General features: G+C 41.2%; 1 protein-coding gene across 3 annotated transcripts in view; it reads left to right on the top strand.

Annotated features, from left to right (window-relative positions):
- Nucleotides 1-223: 223 nt before the first annotated feature.
- CCSER2 (coiled-coil serine rich protein 2) overlaps nt 224-19,680 on the top strand; it is a 68,329-nt gene continuing 48,872 nt past the window's right edge. For 2 of the 3 annotated variants that reach the window (XM_084290071.1, XM_084290073.1), the window contains exons 1-3: nt 224-278; nt 15,347-16,817; nt 17,697-17,896. In XM_084290071.1, coding sequence (XP_084146197.1) covers nt 15,386-16,817; nt 17,697-17,896 — 1,632 coding nt within the window. In that variant the 5' untranslated portion in view covers nt 224-278; nt 15,347-15,385. Of the gene's footprint in view, nt 279-15,346; nt 16,818-17,693; nt 17,897-19,680 lie in introns of all 3 variants that reach the window. The other variant, XM_084290072.1, reaches the window with a different exon arrangement.

Here is a 19,680-nt window from a genome sequence, read left to right as displayed (position 1 = left end):
GGGGCGGGGCGGGGCGGGCGGTACCTGAGGGCGCCGCGCTGAGGCGCTGAGGGGCGGGGGGGGCGGCTCGGGCCCGGCGCGGTGCGGTGCGGTGCGGTGCGGCGGGGCGGTGAGTGCGGCCCGGCCGGGGCCGGGGGAGGGTGCGGGGAGCCCCGAGCGAGGCAGGGCAGGGCAGGCAGGGGGCTGAGGGCGTGAGGCTGGGGGCTGGGGAGCGCTCCCCCCGCAGCTCCGGGCCATGAGGCGGCGGCGGCCCGGCCCCGCGGGCACGGGGGCAGGAGGTAAGGGGCGGCGGCCGCGGGGGGCTGCTGCGGCCGGGAGCCGCTGGGAATTGCGTTTTTGGGGGTAAAATGCTTTGTCACGGCCGGCAGCTGCGTGTGGGGATGCGGAGCCCCGGGGCTGGGCTGCACTCGCGGGCTGAGGAGGCCAGCGCCAAGCGCTGCCCCTGGAGCTGCGTGAGCATCCCGCTCCTGGAGACAGGGCGCCTCTAAAGCAGAGCTGCGATCCAGGGCTGAGAGCAGAGCTGCGATCCAGGGCTGAGAGCAGAGCTGCGATCCAGGGCTGAGAGCAGAGCTGCGATCCAGGGCTGAGAGCAGAGCTGCGATCCAGGGCTGAGAGCAGAGCTGCGATCCAGGGCTGAGAGCAGAGCTGCAATCCGTGCCTGCAGCTGGCACCTCGCTGCTTGGGCACCAAGAGGTGCCGAGTGCGGTCTGCTCATCGCAAGGCTGCAGGAATGCTGCACGGTTAGACCTCTACCTTGCGCCTTATTGCTCGTGGCACCTCGTGTTTCTGCGTTTAGGCAATTAATAATGCATACGAATGTGTGGGAATATGAATAGTGATGATCTCCGTGCGCATAATGTGCTCGTTTAGCATAGTGTTGTACTAATGGGTAATCCCATTTAATGGAACTGCTGGTGTAAAAGCTTGCGAGAGTAAAACCTATTACTTTTGGACCTGATCATCCCTTAAGATGGATTGGTCACTTGCAATAAACCCGTTACGTAGAAGAGTTGGCACAGGCTCTCTATCTGGAGAGCCGTCAGGCCTTCCGTCCTCAAATGAGCGTCGCTTGCCTGAAGTTGTTGGCAGGATGCAGCTCTGTGAAAATGGAGACAGGGCAAAAGGTACCAGTTATGGCAGCGATCGTGGTATTGTCTTTTTGCCACTGTTTGGAAACGTAAGCAGCAGTGCCCTCTTCCTAGTTAGAAGCTTTCAAGCCCGGTTAAATTCCTTGCCAATAGGGATGCTAAGAAGATCAAAATACTAATGGTGCTTGTGATAATTAGGTTTAAAATCCTGTATTGTGTTTCAGTTGAAGCAATAAAAAACCTTATGTAAATCTCTGTATACCTGAACACATGGATGTTTGAGTAAAGTCAAGACAGTGTTATAATAACTATTCCAAAGATGCTTAGCTAGGCAGCGTGGGTCTTTGTATTTCTTCCTATCTCTGGGACACAGACTGAAACTCACTTCTAAACTTCAGTCAAATTAGATGCATTTTTGAAGGCGTTCTGAGAATATTGTATCCTCCTTAATCCAAAGTTACTCCGTTTCCAGAGCTGCAGAGATCTGGGCTTCGCTTGCTAGGTATCCTCTATCCTAGAGGGAAGGATTCAGCTGGAACGGTTCTGTGGATTGTCTCCTCTAGTAAGTGAAGCAAGAAAGTCTCCTTGAGTTGGGGGATGCTTATCTCTGGTCACATGGGGAATTGGTGTCACGAGTTGTCAGTGAAATGCCTTTCCCACTGGAAAGATTGCTGGGATTTTCGTGAGCACTTAGCCCGTGATGACTCGAGGTAGTGTTCTGTGGAGTGCGTTGTAATGGCTCTGATTGAAGCAGAAGTATGGCTAATGTTGGCAAGGTTCAGCCTGCACAAAATGTCCTAGTCTCTTAGCCAGAGGAAAATAGCTGATAAAGGTTTACTTTTATGTGGTGGATGAGCAAGTTTTCGGTCTCGAATAACCCTTAAATTGCAAATGACTTCTGAAATGCATAAGAACTCCTGTGTTTTTAGCCTAGGTGGCTTGTGACACACACAGCACAAGTTCAGTGTCATGGGAGGATGTCCTGAACACCCTGTGTTCTCTTGACTCAAATACTGTGTATGCTTTGAGCTGGAGACTCAGGCTCTACATCGATGCAGAGATTCTCCCTAGAGTCTGAATCAGTGTGATACACAGTTTATTTTTGTGAATCATATTAAAGATAGAAAATCAGGTCTAAGTAAATCCTCATCTTCTATCATATTATTACATAGGCATGTGAATCTGTATCTTTGATGATTTGGAGGAAGCTATGACTTTCAACTGACCTGCATCCCAGCAAGGCAAGCTTGCATAGGTTTAAGCTTTGCAAGGCCTGAGCTACCGCTGTTAGTAGCAGGAGGCCTGAGGAAAGCAGCAGAAGCTTGCATCCTGCACAGCTTGTCCATCAGACATATAAAAAGCAAACCCAAACCAAACGACGACAAAACAGAATGCCCCAATCTGTGTAAATCTGTTCGTTGTGGAAGTGCTCTGAAATGGTGATGTATAAAAATAGTGCTTTACCATGAATAAATTTGAGATACTGAGTAAACAAAACAAATTGTACGCATCACCTTCCTTTAATTTTAAACAATGCATGAGCACAGATGACCACGGCTGCATAATTTATTAAGATAATGTGGGAGAAACAGGTACTGTGGGGAAACTGTCACGAGTCATTAATGTTCTACAGGTCAGTTTCTTTCAATTTCTTAGAGAAACTGTTTCACTTGCAAATTATTATATAATCAGTATCTGTGGCTCCAGCATTTTAAAAGGCTGGCCTTGATGGGTACATACAAATCTAACTGTTAATCAGAAAGTCAGTCAGAAGATACAAAATACTCAAGGAAGTTTTGTCAGTCTGTAGTTATAAATATGTTTATTTGTTATGCTGTGGCGGACTTGCCAAGTTACTTGGTACTACAATATTCTTCCAGAGTTTGGTGTTCTGATAGGAAATTGATCTGTAGGAATCGAATCACAGACAGAAGCTGTAAGTGTCCAGCACTAACGAAATGGAATTCCATAGCAAGAGAGTGGTACACTGAAGCTGTGGTTCAAAAATAAGCAAGCTTCAGCTGAAAGCTATTATATGCTTTTATGTGGCTGCAGTGGTTTTGGTTAAGGCTGGATGTTGAAGAAAAGTCGAATTTAACTTCAGAGAATACAAGCAACCTAGTATCTTCTTGAAAGCACAGATATGGAACAGATTGATCCATGTAACTGGTTTGTTTGGTAGTTAGGAAGGCAGAAATCAGTAGCCAGTTCTTGTAAGGTGGGGCATTTACAAGTAGTGTTCCACAGGAGCGTGTGCGAGGACTCCTGTATCCCAAATGACCTGGCAAACGAGGTGAATGATGAGCTGACATGAGCAGTGTTCTTCAAAGTGTTGAAAAGATTATGTGGTATAAAGACCTGCAGCAAAACCTTATTGCTTCTGCTGGTTGTTTGCATATAAAGTGGCATGTAAAACCAATCATAAACATTGAGATACGTCTGTGGGAGAGAAGAACAATCCTAGCTTTGTGCATAAACAAATAGGGTATGGGTTGGGTTTGTCACTCTGGGATGAGATTTGTGGGATTAAAATACATAGCTAAAAAAATAAACTAATTGGTCCGTGTCAGTTAGGAAAAAAACCAAAACACTCAAGTATCATTATGTGTCGTTATGCCATTCCATAAATTCGTTTGTGTCCATGCTTGGAGGTGGGAACTGTAGGCATTCATGGTTCCTGTTCCAAAATCTGTGTGCTAATTAATATATGTAAGAGAGGGTGTTTTGAACCCAGAAGAGTAAAAAGATGGTTTGAGGAGGTATGATGTCCTCCTAGGACTTGCAACCTTGGAAAAAAGTGATGATCCAAAACCCGAGAAATATGATTTGTTTAATACTTCAAGCTTATGCAGGGTTTGCTTTGTTTCATGGGAGAAGTTTAAGATTTGCTCTGTCACTCCATTTTCAAGTCTCTCTTTAATCCAGCAGTAGCCGATTTAAGAATATATTTTTCTTTGTCTGTAGCTGAGGTTTGACATTCTTTTCTTACTATCATGGTCTTCTGACAAGAAATGAGCCGAGTTAAAATAGCACCGGCAGCATATAGAAAGGGAATTCCTACAGTTTTCTTCCCTCTACCTACCTATCATCTTGTCTGGTCTCGGTCAGTTGTTACCTGTGAACCTCTGAGGCTTATCTCAGTAGCAGTGTCTAGGAATTGTGTGCTGTCTCCTTGAGTTATCTGTACATGTCCTCCAGCTTAACCTGGAACTAAACTGCTTACCTATTCACCAGGAAGAATGGGTGTGTGTGAGCTGGGGGGAGGAAAAATCTGACACGTGGCTGGTAAGCACAGCCAAGCTGCGGATAGAAACTGATGGGAAATCTTGATTTTAAGATACCTACGTGGATAAAGTGCTCAAATGTGGTTTGTGCAGGTAGCACTGCTTCCATCATTAGTTGTTGCACAGTCAGTAAAACAATGTATTAAACAATATCTGTTCGTGCAATCGGAAGGGGTTTTAGCTCAAGGCAATTTGGTGTCCCTGTTTGGAGACCTTGCCTCAGATGAATAAATGAACTGGAGGGGAAGGATGGACAAGGTGAGAGGACAAGAAGGGCTGTTTCCATTTGTAATCAGTTACATTCCATGCTTCATTTGGCTTCCAGCCCGCCTGGTCTTATCAGCAAGAAAATCCTGCTCCAGGTAGCATCACTAAATAGTGAACAGAAAACAGTAGCCAGCAGCTGGCTCTTCGGGCTGTTACTGAAGCAGTGGTGAAGTAAATCTCTCGGGGTAGAGCTACAGACCAGAGTGGGTGTGTTTGAATCCTTGGGTGGCAGTGGGTAGGTTTGAGGGAAACGGCACGCTCATCTTCACGAGTGTTCAACTGCGCAATGGGGAATGGTTCTTCTGTAAATGCATGTGTTTTGGACTTAAACCTTTGGTTTTAAGGTATCAGATTCCAGTGTGTTCATGGTGTATCTGTGAGTGAAGCATTTGCTAGACAACAGCGACTAAATCGCACTTGTTTGCAGAATGGCATCGCTCTGCCTCTTGAGTTCTGACATAGAAGCGATTTGTCTCAAGAATAAATTCAGGAAGATTGAAGTGACCAACATGAAACGTTGCTGGGGGAGTAACACCATCTGTGAGCAGAGCAGAACACAGCCTGTTCCTGGTATCGGTTGCTTTGATGCTGACATGATCGCCACAGTCTTCGAGAGGAGGGGCCGAGACCTGCTGTTTCACTTCTACTCTTGTGTTCTGGCCTGTAGTCCCTGGGATTATTCAGTCAATCTTAGCTATAGAATAAAACTTAATTAGCCTTCATGACATAGATGGTGATATCAGCTTTAAAACTTCTCTGAAAGGCTTTTGCCGACATCTAATGAGGAAGATAAATGTGTCACTCCTTCCCCTCCCTCCCCCGATTATTTACTTTCCAGGATAGAAGTCTTGCCAAACAGCGACCTGTGATGAGACTGCACAGAAGAGTAACTTAGATACAGATGTGCCTCATAGCTACGGTACCTGGGGGGTGTGCTTGCAGAGCAGGACAGCTCGGTTCTTCCCCTCTGTGTAGCAACAGGGCTGTGTCTGTAGGTCGCAGGGCACTGGAGCTGTGTGGCAGGCAGATGGGGTATGTCTCTCCCCAATTTGGATTTCCCCTTTTCTTTTTACCGTCCTTGTGAATTTGGTAACAATCTAAACTGAATAACGTCATCAAAGAATTGAAGCAAATAAAGACTCTTTGTATCTCCTCACCAAGGATTTTGAAAACAATACGTATTTCGCAAGCTAAGTGTTTAAGCCACCCTGCTGAAGCTGGTCGGTGTGACTCACTTTCTAAGGCTGAATCTGTTGTGCCCTGGGAGGCTGTTCTTTGTTGTGTAACAAATGAAGCAGTCTACCTAATCTAACTGTTTGTAGCATGTGTGTTTCCACTGGAGCCAGGTGTATCAGTCACGATTATGTCAATTGCTTCTGATTTATTACAGTGCATCTCATCCTCCTCTTGTAATGCTTTGAAACGTGTTCTTGCAGTCAGCACGCTTACTGTAGCATGCTTATCAGCTCTGCCTTGTTCTCTGGGTTTCTAGAGAAAGCTGTGCTGGTTTGGATCTGCTGTTTTGAGGAGCTGGTTATGCAGGAAGCACGTGGTGTTTCCAGCTGCAGGTACAGAGTTGACACTGCTAGTTCAAACTGAACAGGACGTGGCTCTGCTACGTTCTGGTGAAGGATCAGAGGAATGCAGGAAAGTGAATTTAAGGAAAGCCTTATGTCCATCGGTGTCTCAGTCACCTTCAGTTCTTACTAAAGGAGTTTTCCAGAGATTTGCCAGAAGCCTGATCACACCTATGTTTCACCTCAGCTGTGGCCAGAAGAGTCAGCCTCTTGGAGAAGGGTGGAATTGGTGGCTCCGTGAAGATGCCTCAGAGAGCTGGCAGCTTCAGAGGCACGGTGTGTGCCTCTGCAACACTTCACTCGCTGCCAGCTGACCCCTGCCCCTGAGAACAGGCTGCCAGCCAGGAATGCAGGAAATAGCAAATACCATTGGATTTCACTTCTCGTTTATGAATGAACTGTAATGTTTGTACTATTTAAGAGGAATGTGACGGGAATTTAAGCAAAATGCAAGAATTTCAGGTTTATTCTTTCTGCAGGCTCTGAAATTTTCTTTTCGTTGGTGTAAAATATCGACAGCTCTTTGCAGTATCATCTTCCTTCTGTCCTTTCTTTGTCCTGAAGCTGCTCCCTTGTTGCAGCTGGCTCAGCCTCTAGGTGTTGACTGCCACGTGCCTCAACAGTCTGTTGTAAGAACAGTGAAAATCAGTGCAGGTTTACTTCTATGAGAAACCTTAGCAGAGGTTTCGCTTTTCATGGAAATTCATATGATTTTCAATAAAATTTTAAAGTATTTATGATAACTCTAATTCTGTTTGTTGTTCTTGTTTTCTTTTTTTCCTATTTTTCAGGTTCCTTTCTATGCCCTTGTGTAGTGCTGTGACTGAGTTTTCACTAGAGGAGATAGTTCAGGTTTCCGCGGGAGGAATGTTTTCACCCTCCTATCCATGTTGTTTACATGCATACAAAAGTGCTTTTGCTTTCCAGTGAAAAACCTTTTCGTAAGGTTCGTAGGAAATTTTGGCTTTGAAAAAGTATAGTCTCCATTTGACCGTTGTGTAAAGCTCAGGAGGGCAAACTATTACAGAGCAGAAATGCCTAGCAGATAGCAAGTAGCTCCCCCCTTCCCTTGAGGTGCCTGATACTCAATGTAAGTAGCATTAATGGTGGAGTGAACTGTGAGTGTGGCCCTAAGGGACATGAATTAAGTTTTTGACTCTGAAAGTATTCTAGTAGCTTTCCTCTACAAAAATAGAGCTGCATTTTCCTGTTACTTCATCTTCAGTAAGCACTTATGTCCTCCAGCCATACAAAACATTAAGAATCCATATTCTGGTGAGTAACAACAATGCTTATTTTTAAACTGCAAGGAAAGCCACATCTTTCTGTTGTGTTGACCGAATATGTTGCTCAGGCATACGAGAATCCCGGTCTCTTTGTGATGTCTGTATTCTTTCCTCTTTCCATCTCCATTCATTATCATCCTCTGCTTTTGTTCCCTGACCTAGTGTGTGCTGATGGTATCGTAGTTCAGCACGAGAGCAGCTTGGGTGGCTGCTGTGCGTGGTGTCGGATACAACAAACTTCACATGTGAGTAGAACATCTCCACGCCTACAGGTGAGGGAGGATGAACAGAAAAGGACTTTCCTCTAGGCTCTTGAGTCTGGGAAAGGAATCCTACAGCTTCGAACACAGAAGTTAAATAAAACAGCATTATTAAGTGCCTTGTGATTTCATGCCGTACTTTGACCATTGTACTCTCAAAGGATGAGCTGTCAGGGATGCTGGGGTGAGTCACTGTGCAGCTTGCGCATAATAAAGAGGTGCACTGAGGAATTCGTAGGTGCCTTCATGAAGCATCAGTAATAGATTCAAGAACAGAGGTGTTTCAGAGACACTGAGGACAGGGGAAGGAAGGCAAGCTTGGAGGGTGTCACTGCAAAGCAGGTAAATCTTACCGGACCTTGAATTTTATAGAAGTTTATTTTGTCTATGCTGGAGCCAGTCTGCAGGGTAAATAATACAAAAGAACAAGCGACACCCATAAATACTCAGTTCAATCTTTCAACCATCAAAACTTTTAATTGTGTTCTAATTCATGCAATTGCACAGTTTCCTCAGGATGTCTCTCTTTTGATTCCTCATTCAGATCAGGACTTGTCCTGCTCAGAGCTTGTTTGCTGAGCAGATCTTTTGGTAGTTTCTTTCATTCTGTTAGGCTCTCAAGGTCCCCTCGCAGCTGCAGACTGACTGGTAGCCCCGCTACCCATCCTGTGGTGTTCCAAAGCTAAAGAAGCTTTTTGCTTTATCTGCTCCAGAAGCCTCCCTGATTTATTTATTTTTTTCCCAGACATCATTCAACACCTCTACACTGGCAGAAGTAATGGATATGTAGCGCACTTGTATTTTTTGTTTTTTAAAAGTAAAACAGTTCTGAAGTTACTTTCTTTTAACCCAGAAACTAGATCATTGCTAAGCATGTTGAAAAGATCCTCCTTCTTTGTGTGCCCTGAATATAAAAGTGCGTATGTAAAAGTTGCCAAGTGTTTTAAAACCCAGGGGTGTCCAGAGGTTGCTTTTGTAAGCCATGCACAGTGGGCATGGCTGAAACATACTTACGCTAAACTCACAAAGGCCAGGTGATATATCTTTGTCCAGCAAATTGCAAGTAAAATACAATCTTTTTTCACATTGATCATTGTGTATTTGTGTGTGTGTGTAAGGCATCATGGAGTGAAAACCACTGGGATGTTAGGAGCAGTTGTCCTGAAGGCTTTTTGCAGCCTCTTGAATACCTGGTCTTGTGTCTGTGTTTGCAGCAGGGCAAACATCCTGCTGTAAGCGTGGTGCAGGAAGCAGGATGTAGCGGTGGCTGAAGGGGGTGGATTCTGCCTGCCTGCAGACATCCATTCACTGCCTGCCAGTCTCCTTTCGGTTCTGAAGGCTGTGCATCACTTGTTTTTCATGCTTCTTGGATGTTCCTTACCAGTTCTTTTCTATGCCCTAGTGCAATGCTGTGGCTGAGTAGGTTTTGAGCTAGAGGAGATGGTTTAGGTTTCCATGGGAGGAATGTTTTTGCCTTCCTATCCATGTTGTGTGCATGGATAGAAATGTGCTTTCGTTTTCTAGGGAAAAGAATGAAGGTCCCTGGAAACTACCTTGTCAAGTTTGTGTTGCTAAAAATGCGTGTAAAATGGGTAAACTGCTGCTTCAGATCACCTGCCACCGAGCCAAACAAGTAGAATTAGACAGTCTCTTACTACTTGGTCTTTCTGGGGAAGGCAAATAATAAGACTATGAGGTTTGGCTTGGCAAGTGTGGTTACTGAACTTGGTCTTAAGTAACATCCAAGGTATGATAGCAGAAATGTGCGTAACGGGGCTGAGCTCTGTGCTCGTTGCTCTGTCAGTCTGACACCACACCAAATACCGAACCGCCTTGACGGATTAATAATGGGTGCTTGCTGCTAAATGGATGCTGGTGGACCTGATATTTCTGGATGGATAAGCAAACTCGTGTCCTGTGGCAGCTGCCAGCTTCCTGTACACCTTCAGGAAGGCACTGTTCCTGTTTCCCAGAAGTAATGAGGAGGTGGTGACTACCTTGGGTTTTCAGCACAGCTGTGAAACTTCTGTTTCTGGACAAACTTTCGTGAACTTCTGTTTGTCTCTAGCGTCAAGAAGATATCCTTCGTGTGGGGAACAAATTTGCTCAAAGAAAAGCATCTAAAGATTGCTGCTTGGTAATTCTCATTATTGAAGTCTGCTTAAAATTGAGAAGATGAACGAAGGATGCATTACAAAACTGTTGGCATAGCAATAGTTCTGCAGAGCTGCTCATCTGTCACCTGTCTACTGGGTGTGTTCCATCTGGCAGCTGTTTGCTCCACGCTGCCGTGAGAGTAAGAGGGGGTTTGGTCCCTCAAATAGCAACTTGTTTGGAGCTTCAGGCTGCTGTTAGCTCTCTGACCTGGGCCATAGGGATAGTGATATTTTAAGGGTGCCCAAACGTGAAATGTGTGAACTTTCAGCTGTCTCGTGCTATAAGAATCCTTCCACAACATGTAGGGCAGTTTCAGGTGCAAAACTACGCTGAGATGATGATACAGGAAACTGCTTTCCTGATGGTGTTGAAACAGACTGTGAATGGTGTGTTTGCTACTTGGAACTAGTGTTGGAAGACTTGTCTGCGTGTGCATAAGCCTATATGGAAAGTACAAGGGAGAGTGAAAATGAATATCCTTCTTATCACCAGCATCTCAAATGTCCTTGAAGGGATGTAGCACCTTTTCTGTTCAGGTTGCACTTCAGAGGGTTTCTAAGTCTTAATTCCTTTTCCTTGGATTATTATGTGTAAAGTCGAGGCCCTTTAGTTTAATTCCCATTTAGACTTGTGTGCACTTGATAACGCATTTCCTGGGGCAGAATGTGTAAAGCTTGTTCTCCCAAATGTCTGTTTAAAAAAATCCATGGATTGCTCAGGTTTAAAAGTACTTTGAATTTTTTATAATACAGAAAAATACAATTCAAATTATACTGAACCTGAGTTTTGTGGAATGCATAACTTGCAGGTACTGTGTTTCTTGGTAATGAAATTTCACTGTTAAAACGTCATTTTTAATAGAAAGTGTTTGCTGAAATTCAGGAAGTTTGAGAGAACTTCATGAGAAAGTTTCTGGATTTGGGGGGAAAGTATTATCTGCCAAACATGGTAGTGTGAAGTTTTTTGACAGCATTTGTACTTCAACCAAATGAATGCAACTTAGAATTGAAGATGCGACACAGTAGCTACAGCTCATAAAACATAGTCAAGTTTTTGTTGTAAGCAGTTTTTTAATTTAATTATCTGAAGCGTTTTAAGCAATCAGTGCAGTTTTCTTGAAGATAACATTTTGTCTTTCCCTAATTAAGGATAAATGAGCAAGCACCCTTCCTAGAGGACTGAATGGTCGTCCTTTCGAGTTTAATTTGCAGTGCTTGTTGGAGGATTAAAGTAATCTCATTAAATGGCCTCATTTAATTTTGCGGTCACCTAAGAGATGGTAGACAGATATGAAAAGGGATTTATCCATAAAGCATGAAAGCTAAATTAGCAGCTTTCTAATTTAACTTTTTTCTTAGTTTTGAAGACTTCACAAGAGTTGAGCATTTTTTGCTAGCTTTGGGATATCTTTGGCTCTATAGTATGGTGCTTGCCATGACTGAATTCATCATAGTGTTCAAGCCATTTTTATGCATTGAGTATATAAAAAAAATAAATTAATACAACGTACCTAAATATATTTGACATAAGGTAATGTCGAATGTCAACCTCAAAGACATTATAAATGAAAAAATCTCTTATGCAGGTACACTGTGGGCAAGTTTCTTTTTTATAGGTACAGACACACAAATATGTTGCTTTACATTTTCTTAGCAGAAAGCATTGGTCGTAGTCTTTTTTGAGATGATTAGGCACCTAAACTCACATATAGGCACTTACGTAAGGTCAAAGCAAACTGCGGAGTGCTCAGCATTTCTGTGCAGCTGGCAGGTAGGGGTCTGAACTGGGGGTTTAGGCGCTTCACTGCAGCAGTCTCCAGTCGGAGATGCAGCAGGGACAGTGGGCTCCCGACTGAATTTAGGAATCTCTTTGTGGTTTAGAGACAGTAGAGGTGCCAAGTTACTCAGCTCTGTGGGGACTGAGATCTTTTTTCAGCTCAGAAACAGTTTATGCTTGAAAATATTAATTCCAAAATTACAATTCTAATTTTTTTGATCTGATTGTAAATCATCATGTAGTTCGTGTGAAATTGTTTTAAATCTAGCTGGGATGATTTCTGCAGAGATCTAAGTGGAAGAGAACGTGTACGTTATGTCCCTGTCTTTGCTGTAGTATAAGGGGATATTAATGCATTCCAGCCAATAAAAATACTTGCAACTGCACAGCAGAAACTCTATAAAGAAGCATGGGCTGCTACTTGTTTGCCAGCTGTATTGCAAAGTCAGCAAGCTGAGTAGTGCGATGTTTGTAAGCTCATTGCATCTTTTCCAAAAAAAAAAAAAAAAAAAAGCATATGATAATCATTGTGACTTTAGGTAATTATTGCTAAATTTGATAGATTTTTCTTCTCTTTTTTGTTTAAAGCTTTATTTTAAGTATAGCTAACCAACAAACTTTGCATAGTGCATGCCTCTTCTCTGTTTTAAGTTTGCATAAGGAAGTATTTCAAGCACTTCTCAGCTGTAGCAAGCTAGGAACATCTGCATCATTAGTTACTAAGGCGCAGTTAATGAGTGGTGATGTACTTGTGAGTGGCTCTCCATATGTTTTCCTTGACTATATAGAAAACAATTTTATGTCGATTAATGGATGTCTAAGGTACAAACTGGTGAGTCTCATACCATCTACTACGGTTCCGTAGTATGGCAGCCTTTTATCATGTGCGACAGTCTGTATTGAGCACATCCAGCAATACATGCTGTTCTTACTAGCTGATCATCTTGTTATGACTCTAACTTACGTTCCTCAGTATAAAAATAAGAAACCACTGCTGAGAATGAAATGCGTACAGCTCTGGGGGCTACGTCTCCAACGTGCAAGCATTCACTTACACTCAGTATTTTGGAACTGTGGATTTGTGTTTCTAAATGGAATTGTGCTCTACCAGTTGCAGAATGTGGATCCTGATATTTTCACTACATTAGGAGCCCCTAAAAAGCCGTCTTTCTGAGTGATTCTCTTCTTAATGTAGACCTATTTTCAGAAGTACAGCTCTGGGGCATCCTATTCATTTACGAAATCCTAAGGGTGCTTCAGTTTGCATGAGTTTTATGCCACTTTGATTTTATCTTAAATGTTTCTTAGTGAGGTCTTGCAGCTTGGGGAGTGACTCACTTTGGGTAGTGTTTGCTTTGGTTACACAGGGTGTTTCCTGTACCTCGAATGAGGATAATGATACTTGCTGTATCTTACCTCTCATCATCCTGCTTCTCGTGGTCCATGATTGCCATGGTTTAAAAGCTTTCAGGGTGCTTTTCAGTCCTGCTAGCTGTGTGTAGTAGGTCTGCGATGAAGGAAATACAGATATTAGTATCAGGGAATAACATACGAACTAGTGAATTTAATTGTCTTGGCACCATTGCAAGACCAGTGTGTGAAACTGACTGATGAATAAAATCTAGCATAACAAAGGTATCCTTTCACATCTGTATTGGTAAAAAGAGAAACCTCATCTTGCAAATAAAGGAATTAGTGTTGGAGTAAACCTTTTCTTTATATACAGTGTTGAATATACAACTTAGGAACTTGAAAGCCCTTATTATCTGAATTATTAGTCTTTGCTAATAGCATTTAGATAAATTCTTTGTAGTGTATTGCCAGAAAAACAACAGATGAAGTGCTGTGCAAAAGGATGATGCAGACATCTGTAAAAAAAAATAAAAATAAAATAATAGGATGAATATGTGGATAAGTGTGGAAGAAACAAGGAGATGGGGATTCTTAAGGCAGGAATTGAGGCAGAGATACGCCTGTAAAGCAGATGTGGCTTTATAAAATAAAAGCATGACACCAAAATGACATAAGTTCAGATGGAACAGATCTTTAGTGAAGGTGACAGTGTAATGTTCCCAACTGGGGGTGGGGAATGAAAATTCACAGATGTAAGGAAATGAATAAGTACTGTAATTATCTTTTTAACTCAGAATCTGGGTCTAGGGCTGTGTTCACATACTACAGCACAAAAGTAAAGCTTTTAAATTCACCTTTGCTAAGAGTTTTATTAACTTGAATGCTGTAGGCAGCTGCTGCCATGTTCTTCAGATCTTGTACACAAATAAAAAGATAACCAAAATTGACCATAGTTTCCATGGAAAGAGGAAGAATGGCCAGGATTTTTCATCCTGAATGGGGATATCCTTTAGATGTGGAAAAACAAGATGCTGAGGTGAAGGTCAATGATGAGTGATTATTTTGTATCTCATAACATGTAAATTGGGGACACCAAATTAAATGATCAGCTATTGAGTTTTAAACAAATCAAAGCAAACAGTTGTACCACAAAGTATGGAGTTCTGGAGCTCTAAGACTATTTGAAAAATAGAATAGGTGATTCAAAGAATTAGTGAAGAAAAGCCTGTACTGAAGCACAGTTAAACAGGAGGCTATGAACTCAGCTCCTTGCTTGGGAAGTTCTGAGATGAGTGGAGTCTGGGAGGATGTAGTGGGCAAGTATCCCTGTTGGAATGAGGAGAAGATGCTTGCTGTGGGCATCTGCTAGGATGCATCTCTTGCCTTCGCAGTATGACCAGCTGACAAAAATAGTGAATTTTTGGATTCTGAATTCTATTGATGCTTATTATAAGTAGCTCTCTTCAGTAATAGGTTTCTTTCAGAAGTTGGTTATCATACTCATATGGTCTGTGCATTTGCTACTTTTACACTTGCTGGATTTCCTATACACTGTGCTGGTTCTGCTAGCAGAAACCTGATCCGCTAGTGTTAAAAACAAAACACCCCTGAATGTCTCAGTTTCCTCAAATCTTGTGCATGAAGATGCACAAGAAATTGCTTGAGAAATGCCCAAGGCAGTGAATAATTTGGAAACTTATTTTCAGTTGTTTTTCAAAAATGTTTCTTCTACTGCTATTTTGTATTTGTTCATACTTAAGGGTTATGTGTCGTGGTGTCTGTCACAATCTCCTTTCATGCAGGGGCTGTGGCAGGTCAGTGTGAACGTTTTGGCAAGGAAAAGTAATTTTGGAAAAAAAAAAAAGCTTTTGGTCAGGTTTTATATTAAAGATGTGCAAGTCCTATGCTGCTGACAGCAGACTTGTGCTATGTTCCTTTTTAAATATGAAGTCTTAAGTATATAGTTGAATAATTGTAGTACAATTGAAAAATTCAGTTTGCTGCTCAAAATAGGTAAAGGAAAAATATGCACCCTTTTTAAAGCTTATTTTAATGCTGTAAAGAAGGCAAAAAGTGCAGTTTATCTAGACAATGAAAATGTTGGGGGTGGAGAGTGACACTTGAATAATATTACTGCCAAATTGCTGCTGTTGATTAATATTTCTCAGGAGTTCACAGAATGCGTGAGTTACTTTATATAATTGTGGTATAGTCATCTACACAGATGCAAATGTGCATTAAAGAATATTGTTTAATGTGTGGTTATTTAAGGTCTAATATGTTCTTTCTTTTCCTTAGATTCAAGCACTCTTTAAGGACTAATGTACCCTGTAGCTCATGGAAGAAAAAAATCAAACCAGGACATCCTTGGTTTCCAGGCTACCGAAATATGGAACGAAAACTTTAGGAAGCGTCTTGCAACCTATGCCAAATGGCTCGGCTGTTAATTTAGCAGGCAATAACGGTGGCAAAAATTTCAGCAAGCACAATGGCACTGTGCGTATGTCTTCCTTTTCTTTCAACTGGAGAAAATCAAATAAACATCAACTTCATGATCAAAATGGGAGAGACATTGATTCCAAACATAATTGTAATGAAAAACTAATCGATTCTGAGAAGTATTCTTCATCTCAAGGAGCACTGAGTAACGATGTGCTCAGGGCGGGTTTGAACAACACTGCTTCAGTTGCATCAAAAACAGTAAAGCAAAACAATATGTTTGTATCTTCTACAGAGGAATTAAATCCAAAGTCTTTGCCTGGACTTTCTAGTTCAGCAAAATTCGCCAAAGGTACCCTGTCAGGAAGGACCTCATATTCTGGACTCAATGCTCCAAAATCACACTTAAATGGATTTTATGGAAATAGGCCAATGGTAGGTTTGCAAAGACCTAGAGCTAATTCCAGTGCCACAAGGACAAGTTCAGGAGAAAGCCTTGCACAATCTACAGACAATAACAAGCCTTTTTCCTGTGAAAAAATGGTAAGATCACAAAGTTTTTCACATTCCATTCAGAATTCCTTCCTCCCCACTGCATCTTTAACCAGGTCACATTCCTTTAATAAAGCTGTGGATCTTACAAGGCCTTATAGTCAAAATCTATCTGTTAGGACATCTCAGAGGTCATCTCTGCTGTCAAGAAATGCACGACAGTTGGATGTACCCAACGGAAATGAACCTATGAAGTACGGATTTACCAGGCCGTACTCCGGTATATCAGCTCCTGCTTCAAAGAAGCCCCCACTGTCAAATGGGTCTGGGCCCGCACCTTCTTTTGGATACAGATTAAGTCGACCTTCTTTGCTGAAGCCTACTAGGCAGCGATTTGCTGGAAATATCATTGTGGATGATGGCAAAACTACAACTCCTGACATGTGTATAGTGGAGAACTCTGAACTTGCAACAAATATTAATCGAGCAATTGACAAAAACAGCATTCTAGAGTGTGATGCTCGAAGAGCAGAATCTGTCGATGGCCATGAAAGCATGGGAAAACATGGGTCAAATGTCATGTGTATGAGTGATGACGGAGATGAAATATCTATATCTTCTTTGTCATCCTCGGAGAAAAATGACTTGAGTGAAGACTTCAGTGATGACTTCATAGATATAGAGGATCCAAATAGAACTATGCAACTACAGCAAAAGGAGAGCCGTGTTCAAGAGTTAGAGCATGGGAGCATAACGTCGATGGAGCCGTTCACTTCTCTCAAGGAAGGTGGAGGATCTTGCTGTAATGCTGATGACTGGCTCGATATAAATATGTCGGGTAAATACTTTGCATTCTGTGTGATATTTTACCTACTCTGTCAAGATTCTGTAATTGCAGTTAAGTTACGTTTAACCATTCTGATTTTTTTCAGAGTGGAACTATGCTGGCCAATTTATTTTCTCACAGTGCTTTTTTTTTTTTTTTGCATGATAGTAAACATTTTCAAGCATGTTTTTTTTTGTAAGAGCTCTTATTTCATTGGAATAAGAAATAGTGGTATCTCCTTTAGCCAAACTTGTTATAGGATTGTAGAATTCCTCTTAGCCTTACTTGGCATTCATTTCTTTTGGACTAGTGATCTCTGCATATCCTCCTCTGTAGGCAGAGAACATCTGTAACCGCTTAAAGTAGCAGCAATAAATGTAGGGTGTCCTCTTTAATTACTTAATTTTATAAATTGTCATGTTACTGTTTTTTTTCCAAAAGCATGTTGTATTAATTCTTTAAAAAAAAATATCAGTGGAAGAGATGGAAGATGCTTTAAAAGCGAAGCTGCATTTTCAAGTCTGATGTATTTTTTTTCTTAGTATATATTTACTTTGAGAGATGTTGATTGGATCCAAAGGTGGAAACGTATTTTATTAAAAAGATACAGAATTCTAAAATGCGTCTTTCTTGACAGATGAATTGCTGTGTTGTATAAAGCTAGGAAAGATGTAGTTTAAAAGGATACTTAATTGTAATGGCCAGTCCAGCCTGAGCTTTTTACCTCCTAGGATGAGTGTTCTTACTATTGTAGAATGCTTTCAGATATTTCTGTTAGAACACAGTTTATTATTGAGACTTCAATGTTTTTACACACCTTAATTTGTATTTTTTTTTTTAAATATTGTGTTGTTTTTTAGAATCTTGACTGTTTCTGTTTTCTTTAAGCAGTGGATGACAACAGTGAAAGTACAAAGAATACTGCTGAGAGTGTGATTTCTCCAGAGATAAATTACAGAGCTGGGTCCTCTTTTGAGCTTTCTCCATCTGATAGCTCTGATGGCACATACATGTGGGATGAAGAAGGGCTGGAACCTATTGGAAGTGTCCATCCATGTGGAAGTTACGAGTCTTCAGAAATGAACAGCATAGTATGTATTTATATGCATCATCTGAATCTCTGTATTTCTTTTTCATTTTATTGCTGATGTATATTTTAAAAATAATTAATGTATTTTTTTCACTTGATAACTGTTTCTTCTTTCCTCTGTAGTTGACAGCTTTCTGAAACTTCTTGTTAAGGAGTTCCTCTTTCTGGACAGATGGCCTTGAATTAGGCTGCTTACATGCATTTTTTCCCCATTCTAAAGCTGGGACAGCACAGCTTCTTCCTTATGCAATCTCATGATGGCATTCAACAATAAAGAAATTACTTCAGCAAATAAGTAAAATATCTCCTACCAATCTTTAAACCTAGGAGTAACAACAAGAAAACAGTTGGTCCTTATCTGACTTCTATTGATTTGTTTCTATTCTATATCTGCACAGGACCTTTTTCAAAATGAATTTATTTTCATTTGTCTGTTTGTTCAAGCATAGCATCTTTAAAGTAGGTAGCTGACTAGCTCATCAGATGAACTGGACTCTTTATGTCTGGAAAACAGAAAGCAAGATAAGTAATAGCCATATTCTTACCACTAAACACAACTGATTTGCATCAAACATTCTGTCTGGAGCAGATGGAGAGTAGTTGCAGTGCTCTAACCCTTCAGCTGAGGTCAGTTAGCCAGCCTCTGGGTTCTGGTAGGCTTGATGTAAGTTGTCTGTCTGTCCTTCATTCTTTTCCACAGAAACACTGTTCTAACTTATTTGGGTTGCTTAATTAAAAGACGGCTCAGATTATATTAACACGATATTATTCATTCAGAACTTCCAAGAAAAATTAGGTATAATCAATCAGTGTCTCCAGCTTCTTAAATTTGAGAAGTGCTAAGTATTATGTCATCAGTGCCATTATCAGTAGTGTAGATGCTGTTTTCTGCCTTTGAAAGGGCCTTGTGGCTCTAAGTCAGATTTTAATTTTTAGTTTTGTTAGGGTTGTCTAGCCCAACAGCAGAACAGCATAGATGTTTTTCTGAAACTGGGGCATAGCTACATAATTATATTGTTATATGTAACTACATAAGAGGAATTCCTGATATATTTTCAGCTGCCTGTGGTGCTGTTCATTTTCTGTCTTAAATTACAATCTTGGGATGTGGTGCTTAAAAGTAAGCTTAGAAATAGTTATTAACTTCTCTTGGTAATTATGGCCAGCTTGGAAAAGCATTTTGAGATTTCTTTTTCCAGTACGGACTTTGTAGTTATATTGATGTTTACAGGAAAAAATTTAACATAGGGCACTGCAAAAATAAACACCCTTCTCCCTGTCACATGCATGCATATACCAGGAAAAGTTCTTAAACTTTCTCCTTGATAAACCTGAAATTGATATTTCTGATATATACAGTGCAGTTGATCAAAACAAAAGGCACTGCTTTCATGGGCTTTTGGGCTATGTACCTTGTATTTGATGTGCATATCCTCCATGCGTTAATTTACGCATTTATATGAATTGAAGGTGTTGATTTCAGAACATTGATGTTCTGATTGATAGAAGCTGTTGTAAGCATAAAAGAGCAGAGGTTTGTTAGAAGCTTATGATATTTTTGTTCAATGTTTTGGTTAATTTCTTTATTGAAAGTAAATAGCTGTTAGAGAGGTCTTAAAAGTGGAAGAATAAACTTATTTGGTTTAGAAGTAGTGGAGAAAGAAGGGGGGGTGTAAGACTTAATGCTGAAACTTAAAAAAATAAAATAAAAAAATCGTGCTTTCCACTCATTTTGATTTTTATTCCATTATTTCTTTTCCAGAGTTATAGTGCAGTAAGCACTAT

Source organism: Netta rufina (assembly GCF_964035555.1).
Source record: "Netta rufina genome assembly, chromosome: 7".
In the NCBI taxonomy this organism is placed as follows: domain Eukaryota; kingdom Metazoa; phylum Chordata; class Aves; order Anseriformes; family Anatidae; genus Netta; species Netta rufina.
This window is presented reverse-complemented; position numbering and strand designations above follow the sequence as displayed.